Source organism: Bos grunniens, chromosome 3 (assembly GCF_055505025.1).
Source record: "Bos grunniens cultivar Pamir isolate PY7600 chromosome 3, Bosgru_T2T1.0, whole genome shotgun sequence".
In the NCBI taxonomy this organism is placed as follows: domain Eukaryota; kingdom Metazoa; phylum Chordata; class Mammalia; order Artiodactyla; family Bovidae; genus Bos; species Bos grunniens.
The window spans coordinates 111376932-111389158 of record NC_141167.1 but is presented as its reverse complement, the minus strand read 5'-3'; the positions used below and the strand labels follow the sequence as shown (position 1 = coordinate 111389158).

Here is a 12227-nt window from a genome sequence, read left to right as displayed (position 1 = left end):
ATCCCACAATAGTAAGAGTCAGAATTGGTTCTGTGTTTATTTCAGATTTTAATATTTCATTCATTATGGATTTTTGCATTCATTTTTAAAAACACTGCATTAAAATCTTATTCATCTTGATTACTGTGTTGTTTTCTTAATTTTTTAAAATAGTTTTGGTATTCCCTTAAATTCTGCCTCACTTGCTACACTATTTCCAGCACTGTTCAGAAAGATTTTCTTTTTAGCAACTATGGCCTTCCTTTAAAAACCGGAAGTTAATTTCCTTTGAATCTGGCCTTTGGGTGCTCAAATTTCTATAAAATGCCTGTTTAGAGACTTTAAGTTAGTGGTACCTTATACTGTCAACTTTTTCTTCTCCACGGTAAATTACCCACTGTGTTCACCTTTTCTTCTCAGTAGTCCTCTCTGCAGCCTCATTAGAAAGTTCCATTTTGGCAAAGAATTTAACAATTTTGCTTTGTGTTTAGAAGGGAATAATTAAGAAGAAAATCTTGATTATATGGAGAACATAAAAAGAAAATTAATTTAATTCACTACTCAGAAAAAATATTTTTAATGTTATGTTTACTTTCAGACTTTTTCAAAAGCATGTGTGCTGTTGAATGTGTTTCATTCTGTTGTTAATTCCTTTTCTTTTTACAAAATTTGATCTACTTATCTATTTATGTATCTAGCTTTCTATTGTATCTTTCCATATCAGCCCTTTTTAGACATATAATGGCTGTTTGGTTGCCAGCAGATGGATATAACTTATTTAATCATACATTATTTTTGGTACTCATTATTGTAAATAATATCGTAAAAGCTTTTGGTATATCCAGGTGCTTATCTCTGATAATTTCCTTAAAATAAATAATTGGAAGTAGAAATGTAAAGCCAAGGAAAATGGACATGCATTGACACTAATATGCTAGTATTTCATATCCTTGTTTAGACACTTCCAAATTTTTCTAGTTTTCACATAGTTTTTCAGCTTTTCCAAGTTTTTCCTAATATAATCTCATTCTCAGAGTGAAGCAAATGCATTAATTATTTTTAATAAAAGCAAAACAAAAATATCTTATTCCTCATCTGTTTTGTAGTCTTGACATTTCTCAGGCCTTCATGATGCAGAACAAGTTACACTGGCTTTAAAACTAAAAGTGTGGATCTAAGGACTTAATAATTGTGGCTAAATCACCTAATGCTATGTGTCTTTAGCTTCCCCATCTGCAAAATGGAGGTAATTCTTACCTAACATATGAGATTGCTAAGCTGTTAAATAATATTGGTAAAAATTCTCTATAAACTAAAAAGTGACATAAGGGACTATTATTATTGATATTATTGTTATTAAACATTTTTATTAGTGAAAACTTTCTGAGTTACTGGGGTAACTCCCCAGTAGGAAATAGTTGTGCAAACTAGCTTCCCTAAGAAACCTGTTCATAATTCTGAAGGCGTCAGAAAAGAGAATTCAGAGTCTAGCAGTAAGTCAAACTGCCTGTGAAAATCCAAATCCAAACATAAGGCAGAAAACACACAGAAATACACACTGTCCGCAAAAACCAGCTACACTGCAGCACTGAGCAACTGAGCTACACTACAGACAGCTGGGGTCGATAGGTCGTATTTAGTGCTGGCCAAGAGGAGTCTTGGAGAAGGCAATGGCAACCCCCTCCAGTACTCTTGCCTGGAAAATCCCATGGATGGAGGGGCCCGGTGGGCTGCAGTCCATGGGGTCGCTAGAAGTCGGACACGACTGAGCAACTTCACTTTATTTTTTCACTTTCATGCATTGGAGAAGGAAATGGCAACCCACTCCAGTGTTCTTGCCTGGAGAATCCCAGGGACAGGGGAGCCTGGTGGGCTGCCGTCTATGGGGTCGCACAGAGTCGGACACGACTGAAGCGACTTAGCAGCAGCAGCAGCAAGAGAAGTCTTGGAAAATAAAGAAAGTAAAGTGGCTTGTTAACAAAAACGTGTATGTGGCGGGGGTGGGGGTGGGGTCAGGGGCCATAAGATTGGAAGCTATTGAATGATTTGTGAAAAGGGTTCATGAAAGATGCAAACAAGTGGGACAAGGAGAAAGCAAACACTTACGTCTTGTTGGAGCAGAGAGCGTTGTCTTGTTTGGCAACTTAACAGGGAAGATACTTGGGAAAATGGTAAAATTGTGCCTTAAACAACAGAGGAAGAGTTGTGGGCAAAGTTAGAACATTTATTTTAAGTTAAAAAAAAATTTGAAACTGTAATCCAAAGAAAATCTTTCCAAATTTAACTACACATTCCCTATTTCTCCAGCCTCCATTTATCCCAACGTCTATGTTTCTAACACACCAGGAAATCTTTTCCACATTTGACCCAGCCTTCCTTCCTTCTATCTCGTCCCATCTCCATTCATTCTTTTGTATAAGTCTCCATACATGAAATTGTTTCCTGATTGTGTTTTTCTATCTTTTACCTATAGGTGAACAGCAGTCCCCATTAACCAGGCATCCATCAGGAGCAGATCCTAATGATTTCCTTGCCTTTGTGTTCTCCTGCTCAGAGCGCTGGGTGCTGATGTGTTCTGACTACTTGTCCTAAGTCTCTTGGAATTTATCGATGAAGACAGAGAACTACACAGGGGTGAGGGAATTTATTTTCCAGGGTTTTACCAGTTTTCATGAACACAAGCTCACCCTCTTTGTGGTTTTCCTTACCTTGTACCTTTTAACCTTGTCTGGCAATGTCATCATTGTGACAATTATCAGCATTGATCGACACCTTCACACCCCCATGTACTTCTTCCTTACTGCGCTTTCCACTTCAGAGACTTTGTACACATTGGTCATTGTACCTCGGATGCTATCCAGTCTTGTAGGCCTGAGCCAACCCATCTCCTTGGCTGGCTGTGCCACCCAGATGTTCTTTTTTATCACTTTGGCCATCAACAACTGCTTTCTGCTCACAGCGATGGGATATGACCGCTATGTGGCCATCTGCAACCCCTTGAGGTACATGATCATCATGAACAAGAGGGTATGTGCCCAGCTGGTATGGGGGGCCTGCAGCATTGGGTTGTTTGTGGCCACAATTCAGATTTCCTCTGTGTTCAGGCTGCCCTTTTGTTACAGAAAGGTGGCCCATTATTTCTGTGATATCCGCCCGGTTATGAAACTCTCCTGTGCCAACACCACTATACATGACATAATTAATTTCCTTATCAGCTCACTCGTCATTGTGGTGCCCATGGTTCTGGTCTTCATCTCGTATGTCCTCATCATCTCCACCATCCTCAAGATTGCTTCTGCTGAGGGCCGGAAGAAGGCTTTTGCAACCTGTGCCTCCCACCTCACTGTGGTCATTGTCCATTATGGCTGTGCCTCTATCGCCTACCTCAAGCCCAAGTCAGAGAACATGAGGGATCAGGACCAGCTGATTTCAGTGACTTACACAGTTTCCACTCCTCTCCTTAATCCTGTGGTGTACACTCTAAGGAACAAAGAGGTCAAGGATGCCCTTTGCCGTGCTATTGGCAAAAACCTCTTGCTTAGAATCTTTGGTAGTTTGATATATAGCCTGTCATATTCTGGGTATTTTTGTAATCACACACACACAAAATTGATCCTATCATTCTTCCTTTACCTAGACAGAGTTGCACAATTTGGTGGCAAGCCTAAATTAAAGAATTAAGAGTTTCCCTGACTTGAGTTTTGTTTTTAACATCATTCTCCCATACTCTCTGTTCATCTGAGAGGTTACCACCAGGGACATGGTCAGGTGCTGCTCACCAGGTGGAAAGCTGGTAGGGAATAATAAGCAAGAGGGAGGCTGATTGTTTCCACTTTGTTAATGGCAGAAAAGTGGGCTGTGTAACACCTGCTTGAAGCAATGGGTTGAAAGATCAACTAAAATGTCAAGTAGATATTGAGCTCTAAAACCTTACAGAGAGTGTGGTCGGTTAACAGGATGTGTTGAAAGCACAGTCAAAACCACCTTTCTTACTTATCATCACTTTTTCTTTTGGGCAGTGGAAGAGTAACATTCCAGAAGAAATATTATCAGCCTAAAACATTCTCACCTGCCTTGGAGACCCATGACATTTTTCCCTCAATTTTGTTGAAGCTCACATTGGGACTGTTTCCTGAGTGAGTTTTGTGTATTTATATGTTAATACAAAATAACAAAAGATGGTATTGACGACCCTATGTGCAAGACAACAAGAAAGACGTAAAGAACAGACTTTTGGACCCTGTGGGAGAAGCTGAGGGTGGGATGATTTGAGAGAAGAGCATTGAAACATGTATATTACCAAACGCAAAATAGATGACCAGTCCAAGTTCAATGCATGAAACAGGGTTCTCAACACTGGTGCCCTGGGATGACCCAGAGGGTCATAGACTGATGTGATGGGGAAGGAGGTGGGAGGGGGTTTGGGATAGGGTTAGGACATGTACACGCATGACTGACATGTCAATGTATGGCAAAAACCACCACAATATTGTGAAGTAATTAACCTCCAATTAAAATAAATTAATTAAAAAAATAAAAGGGTTCACTAAGGACTATAACATTATCTTGACCAAAACATATTCTCTAGGTCTGACCCGGAATTTTGTGGAGAGAGAAAAAAAAAAATCTCAGAAAAAAAAACAAAACCAAAAAAGTAACGTCACACCCAGCAGCTGAATTTCACTGGAGTTACACATGCTTTCTCTGGGAGTAACATGTATGCTGTATTGTATTCACAAGTGTAGGGATATCTGAAGATCTGTTCTGAAATTAAATTTGATAAGGGACTTCCCTGATGGTCGGGTGGTTAGGACGCCACGACTCCACTGCCAGGAACCTGGGTTTGATCCCTGGTTGGGGAACCGAGATCCTGCAAACTGTGTGCTACAGCCAAAGGAAAAAAGAAGAAGAAATTATATTTATTAATACCAGCTAACTCTGCTGCTGCTGCTAAGTCACTTTAGTCGTGTCCAACTCTGTGCGACCCCATAGACAGCAGCCCACCAGGCTTCCCTGTCCCTGGGATTCTCCAGGCAAGAACACTGGAGTGGGTTGCCATTTCCTTCTCCAGTGCATGAAGATGAAAAGTGAAAGTGAAGTCGCTCAGTCCTGTCCGACTCTGAGCGAACCCCATGGACTTCAGCCCACCGGGCTCCTCCATCCACGGGATTCTCCAGGCAAGAGTACTGGAGTGGGGTACCCTCATGTCTGAAATCTGGAAATTAGCCCATGATTTTCATTCATCTCTATGTGGAACCCAGGGTGATACCTGGGTTTTGCATTTGCCCTATTCATTTCTACACTGATGAACTCATTTTCTGTGAACTGCTGGGTATCTCATTCAAACTCTGAGATCAAACACTTGTCTAAACAAGAGTCTGGGAGTGTTATTGTTATTGTCAATGTCTTCCAGTCCATAAAGGGCTGATATTAAAAGGAAAAAAAAGTTAATCCATGTCATCCATCCACCATCTCTTCTTCTTGAGGACAGTCAAAGTGTCCCCATCGAGGATGCACTGAAAGTGCCTGTCAAAGGACTTGGGAATCCCTAATGGCACCAGAGCCAAGAAGGGAAGTCTTCATGTTTATGGAACATTACCTGAAAGAATAAAAGCTTTGCCTCCCCAGAGTGAATGAGTGAATGCAAGAGAGTGAATGAGAAGAGGGGTCTTCAAGGCAATTAATCCTTGCCTTCACCCATGTTCCTCAGAACACCTCTGAATCCTTTCTGGGCTAGGTTCAAGGGGAACACTCACAACCTTGCTTCTGAGAAAGCCCGATTTGAGATCATCTCTTCAGCAGTCCTGCTTATGAGAGCAACCCACTCCTGAAAGGCCCCTCCAAGTGGTCACATCATTTTTATAGACTGATGAACTTTTTGCGCTCAGAAGCCCCGTGAGGCCTCCCAGAACTGTCCAGGGCTCTAGAAGATTGACACACATACTGAAAGCAGTGTGTTCCTTGGAGTTGCTATAGCTTGACACTGCAGAAAATGTTGTAATGTTTGCAACAACGAAGACTGTATGCTAAAGGTCTACCTGACCCTTGTGTCTTTAATGTAGTTTACACCATATTAACAGAGCCAGAAAAATTGAAATCAACGTATTTAATTTCCAAGAGACTATGTGGATGATTATTATTAAACACAAGTCATGTCTGCAGGGAGTGAGGCTTAAGCCTACAACTTGGGCTTCACCACCACATAGCCCTTAGCTTGATAAATCAGGGCCTTCCAGTTCAAGATGTTGCTGGTGTAACAGGTGAAGCACAAGTTCTTTAAGGAGACCACATGATCCCACAAGGACACATCCCAGATCTCCCCAACAAAGGACTGTTTGGCATCAAATTTTCCCCCAAATGAATCTTGCTCCTGTCCCAAGATGATTCTTGCATCTTGTCCCAAAGTGTACCCTCTCCTCAAGCCCTTCCTCCCCACGGGCCTGCTGTTCATCCAGAGTTCAGCAATCCCAGAGACAGACTCCCAGCTGACACAGAGATGGACCGGGCCGTAAGGGGGTCGGGGGACCTTGAAAGTGACCTTAGTGTTCCCGATGTGCAACTCGTACTCTCCCACTTTGTTGACAAAGAGAAGCAGCTCATTGTCTTTAGATTTAGTGCTGTAGGAGAAGAGGCTGTAGGGGCGAGTGAGGTCTGTGAAGGCTTTCAGGCACAGAGTGAAACTCCTCAGCGGCTTCCTCACCCTGGGGATCAGGGTCACGTAGGCTGTGTCTGATTGTTCAGGGAAAATAAACACCTTCCCTCTCAAGTCTGTGGAGGAAAAAAAAAAGCAGTGTGACAAAAAGTCTGCCAGTTCTCTTGTTTGGTTTGCTCTCACTGCAGATCATGGACTGCTTCTTGATAGAGTATATTCAGCATTTACAAGGTGCCTATAAGTGCACTATTTGTATAAGCAAAATGTGTTAAAATGCAGGTTTGTTACAGTTGTTCTGATAGAAGAATAAAAGATGTCCTCTATGAACCCCCACTGTCATCTCCTTTGCAGGTTTCATCTAGGTAGAACACAAACACCAGCCACAGAAAATGAAACACAGCTGGCTCCTGGAGTGTAAACGTTAAAGTCTGTAGCATCCTGTCCTCTCCCAATGCTGATCATCTTCTGAGATGTCAGTGATCTAAATATCACCCTATGCGTGATGTCTGACCTTGTCAGTATACAAACCTGGAGTCAAATAGCATAGTTAGCCAGAGAGTGGTGTTTTGAATAACTTTTTACTGATAGTGATACAACAGAGAAGTGTCTCAAACTTGAGAAGATGGGGTTGTGCTTAATGGATATAACACAAAGGGAGGGGAAAACATTAATGCTCTTTAACTGCTAATAAAAACCAAGCTTTTTTGGTAGCACTTCTGCATCATAAATTTTTCCCTTAAACTTATCTCACTCAATCTTCATAAACAACTCTTTGCTAGTTTGATGTCATTCTTATACGCATTTCATAGGTGAAGAAACTGAGGATTAGACTTCAGCAATTTCACAAAAGCAGCAATTCAATTAGTATGGGAGAAACTGGTTCTCTAAGTAAAGTCCAAGATTGTTCTAAAATTTTGTATTGAGAAGGGTCAGAGAATGACCACCCTAACCCCTGTAATATCCTCTTTTTCTAATAAAAGGTTTGCATAGCCATTCTTGTTCTCTCAGGTGAGAGGTAATGGTGTTCCCATGTAATAAGGATAGCCAGCTATTCTTTCTCTAGCCCCAGGGCTTCCCTATGCCAGGCATATCCTGAGTCATAAGCATCTGGGGTGGTTTTAAAAATATGTCCGAAATACTTCTCCTCTCCTTGATTGTAGACTAACTTGCTACTAAAGAATAGAATACAGCAGAACCAAGACAAGTGACAGAAGATTAGATTATGAAAAGTCTGTGCTTTTTTCAAGCTGCTTCCAAACTTTATTTCTTTTTAAATTTTTTAAATTTAATTTTTATTTTATATTGGAGTATAGTTGATTTACAATGTTGTATTATACAGGTATACAGTTTCAGGGATACAGCTAAGTGTATGTGTATACATATATACACATATATATGTATGTATATGTACACATATACATACCGTTTTTTTTTAGACACTTTTCCTATATAGGTTATTATACAATATTGAATAGAGTTCCCTGTCCTATACAGTATGTCCTTGTTGATTATTTATTTTATATATAATAGTGTCTACATGTTAATCCCAAACTCCTATTTATCCCTCCCCACCCCACTCATTTCCCCTTTAGTAACCATGAGTTTGTTTTCCATGTCTATGAGTCTGTTTCTGTTTTGTAAATAAGTTAATTTGTATCATTTCCTTTTAGATTATGCATATAAGAAACATCATATGATATTTCTCTTTCTCTGTCTGACTTACTTCACTCAGTATGACAATCTCTACGTTCATCCATGTTGCTGCAAATGGGATTATTTCATTTTTTTAATGGCTGAGTAATGCTCCATTGTACACACACACACATATACATCTTCTTTATCCATTCATCTAGGTTCCTAGGACATTTAGGTTGCTTCCATGTCTTGGCTATTGTAAACAGCACTGCAATAAACATTGGGGTGCATGTATCTTTTCTAATTATAGTTTTCTCTGGATATATGCCCAGGAATGGGATTGCTGGATCATATGGTAGTTCTATTTTTAGTTTTTTAAGAAAGACTACCATTTGTGCTGGGCACTTTCTCTCTGTTAGATTTCTCACTGTTGGAGAAGCTAGTTGCTATGTTATAGGCTGCCTGATAGAAAGGTCCAGGTGGCAAGGAACTAAGGGCAGCCTCAAGCCAACAGCCAGTGAAGAACTGAGACCCTCAACTCAATAGCCTGTAAAGGCTGAATCCTGACGATAACCATGTGAGTAAGCAAAGAAGCAGATCCTCCCCAAGTCAAGTCTTCAGATGAGAGGATGTCTCTGCTTGACTGACTGCAACTCATGAGAAACCTAGAGTCAGAATCATCCAGCTGAGCTATTCCCTGATTCTTATGGACGTGAGTCTGAGTGAACTCCAGGAGTTGGTCATGGACAGGGAGGCCTGGCATGCTGTGATTCATGGGGTCGAGAAGAGTCAGACACGACTGAACGACTAAACTGAACTGAACGGAATCTGCAGAAAGTATGAGACCACTAAATGTTTGTTGTTTTAAGCTGCTATGTTTTAAGGTGATTTGCAATACTGCAAATCACTTGCAATACTGCAAAAGGACTTATACCATCCTTCATTCACCTGTTCCTCAAAACAGCAGCAGCAGTAACAAAACGTGCTGTACTTCAGTTCCCCTGAGACTTGGAGAAAACTTTATCCAAACAAAACTTAGGACCTACCTTTCTGTGTCATGCCCTCTGGGAGAAAGGCGAGGAGCAGGACACCCAGAAGAAGCTTCTCCATTCTGTGCTCCTTGGGTCTTCAGGAGTAGTGGGAGAAACAGCAATGGTCATACCAATGGAGAGATGCTCACTCCTTGGCTTCTTATATTGTGCTTTTAGAGGCACTGCCTTTGTTCTCGCAACAGAAGGCGAAGCTGTAGATGGTAAATATTAACTGAACCAGGATATGATTTAGAAACAAATTTGTTTACTTTTTGGTCTATTGTTTCAGTTGTAGAGTCTTTCCTTTCTCTTTTAACTGTTCTATTTCCTGCTGAGCTGTGCTATTCATGTCTTCCCACAAGAAAAAGAGGCTCTATGCCCTCTTAAAAGTGTGAAAGTGTTAGTCGCTTAAGTCATGTCCAACTCTTTTGTGACCCCAGTGGACTGGAGTGGGTAACCATTCCCTTTTCCAGGGGATCTTCCCAACCCAGAGATTGAACACAGGTCTCCTGCATTGTTTAGAGACTAGGGTATCACCATGGAGAAATGGATATTTACTGATTCAGGTGGCTGTGAGCTTCAGGATAGTGGAGATCCAGCTCTTGTGAGGAGAAGGCAATGGCACCCCACTCCAGCACTCTTGCCTGGAAAATCCCATGGACGGAGAAGCCTGGTAGGCTGCAGTCCATGGGGTCACTAAGAGTCGGACATGACTGAGCAACTTCACTTTCACTTTCCACTTTCATGCACTGGAGAAGGAAATGGCAACCCACTCCAGTGTTCTTGCGTGGAGAGTCCCAGGGATAGGGGAGCCTGTGGGCTGCCGTCTTTGGGGTCGCACAGAGTCGGACATGACTAAAGCGACTTAGCAGCAGCAGCAGCAGCAGCTCTTGTGATCTTGATGATGAAGCTGCCAAGTTGTCTGTAAAGGAGCTCCTAGATTATGGGTGTTAAGATAATGGCCTTCACCTGGAATCTGGACATCAACTGGAAAACAAGCTCTAAGAGAGTGTCTGTGTGGGTGGATAGACTGAGCCCATCTTGAAAGGGCACAGAATACTGCTTAGATACTGGGAGCAAGCCAGTTCATCAGAATGAACTAATTTAGGTGTTTCCAGGCTGATGAGAAGAACTAAAGAAAATTATCTAACGCTCTTGGTTGCAAACAACAAAAGACACTGTATTAGTTGTGACAGTTTATTTCTACCTAATTAAGCTGTGCAACAAACCACCTCAAAACTCAGTTTTTAAAACAATAAACAATCATTTAGTTCATGAGTATCTGTGTTGTCGATTTGGGCTTCGGGAGTTTTTGGTCTCAGCTGGGTGATTAACAGCAAGTCAGCTAGTTGGACAATAATATTATATGAGTCAGAAATGGTGCAATGGGAATTAAAGCATTTTAAAATCCTTGTCTTTTTTGTATAATTTTAGGTTGGTTTAAATCGGTCTTGATTTCTCCTACTCTCCTTTAACTCTCAAACTATATTCAAAGTTACATATAAAATCAAGAATTCCCTAAGGAACTTTTAAAATTATCTTTCATAGTATGTTTATATAACATAAAATAAATAAGTCATTTTTCATAAAATGTGTTACTTTAGATGAATATATTGCAATTAAAGTTACACTGCAAGTTAATTTTATTAAAGCCTTTAATAATATTCATGCCACATATCTAAAAAGACAAAATTGGCTTATCCACATTTAATAAGCACTTCACATTACTGAATTAATTTTAACTATGAAAGCAAGAACACAATTTGTGGACAGATTCAAAGTGACATTTTGTATACCTCATTTCATTTGGGGATAGAAATAAACATATTAAAATGAAGTTCGAAGTTGAATTACTTTTTGCTACATCAGAAATATATGTAAATATAGTTGATGATTTTTATTTGTGTTTCTGATCCCTGTGTTTAGAGCCTAAACACACACCCAATTTAAAAAATATAAAACTATTATTGCTAGATTCTAAGTACGATCCTCCATCAGTATCTGTGGGGGATATCCCCCATATTAAAATTCATGGATGCTCAATTTCTGTGTATAAAATGGTACAGTATTTGCAAATAATAGACACACATCCTCCTGTACACTATGAATCATCTCCAGATTACTTACAATGCCTAATGCAATGTAAATTCTATGCAAATAGCTGGTGCATGGTGAATAACCATGGTGAATTCAAGGTTTGCTTTTTGGAACTTTCTGGAATTTTTTTTCCTAAATATTATTGAACTGCAGTTAGTTGAATCCATGGACAGAACCCATAGACATGAAGGGCCAACTGTGTTTACCTTCCAAGGGCTTAATTAAGTGTTAATGACATCTTGATGTGCTGTGCTGAAGAATATTTATAACATTAGAATCTTTCTGTCAATCAGTATGGATAAATTTCAAAAATACATAAATTTAAAATAATACCATATGTTTATAATTAATTGGTGCAGACAGGTACAATACATAAACACGCAAAGGAAAAATACACACATTCTCAGTGTGGTTACTTCTGCAGAAGCAAGAAGGAAGGAAGGGGAAAGAGTGAAGGGAGTTTCAGATTGTATTCATAAATGTTACTATCTTAAAAAAAAAGAGATAGGAAACAATTATGACAAATATGGCATGGCAAAAATATGGTATGTATAGTATTTGTTATACAATTTTATAATTTGGCTCTTTTGTAAATTTAAAATTTTCACAGCTGTTATTTTTTGTTTTTAAAGGTAAAATATCAGGTGAATTTTGAGTGATTGTTTTTATAGTTCTTATTTATGTGCTATATTTCAATATGAATATTCCTTACAACCCATAAATTTAACCAATGATGACTTAAAGATAGAAGTTAAACAGATACATGACTGATGGGAAAAAAAGAGTGTAAAATGACATAATGGTCAAAATCGCCAAGTCTCTTGCAGTGATGA

The 12227-nt window shown here is 39.8% G+C and overlaps 2 protein-coding genes across 2 annotated transcripts; one reads left to right on the top strand and one right to left on the bottom strand.

Moving 5' to 3' along the window:
- Window positions 1–2580: 2580 nt before the first annotated feature.
- On the top strand, window positions 2581–4009 carry LOC147376814 (olfactory receptor 10J1-like). The gene is made up of 2 exons (XM_086394085.1): window positions 2581–3529; window positions 3999–4009. Exons 1-2 carry the CDS (start codon window positions 2590–2592, stop codon window positions 4007–4009), a joined length of 951 nt encoding a protein of 316 aa, XP_086250211.1. The 5' UTR covers window positions 2581–2589.
- A 2061-nt stretch (window positions 4010–6070) lies between these two features.
- LOC147376813 (mucosal pentraxin) lies at window positions 6071–9490 on the bottom strand. Its single transcript, XM_086394118.1, has 2 exons — window positions 9313–9490; window positions 6071–6747 (listed from the first exon to the last, which is right to left on the bottom strand). The coding sequence occupies exons 1-2, from the start codon at window positions 9374–9376 to the stop codon at window positions 6158–6160; spliced, it is 654 nt and encodes a 217-aa protein (XP_086250244.1). The 5' UTR covers window positions 9377–9490; the 3' UTR covers window positions 6071–6157.
- Between the last annotated feature and the right edge of the window lie 2737 nt (window positions 9491–12227).

Bases quoted from the DNA above. Each gene is read 5' to 3' on its own strand.
- LOC147376814 (XM_086394085.1), top strand. From the start codon at position 2,590: ATGAAGACAGAGAACTACACAGGGGTGAGGGAATTTATTTTCCAGGGT.
- LOC147376813 (XM_086394118.1), bottom strand. From the start codon at position 9,376: ATGGAGAAGCTTCTTCTGGGTGTCCTGCTCCTCGCCTTTCTCCCAGAG. The intron at 6,748-9,312 runs GTAGGTCCTAAG...TTTCCTCCACAG, and splicing joins AGAGGGCATGACACAGAAAG to ACTTGAGAGGGAAGGTGTTT.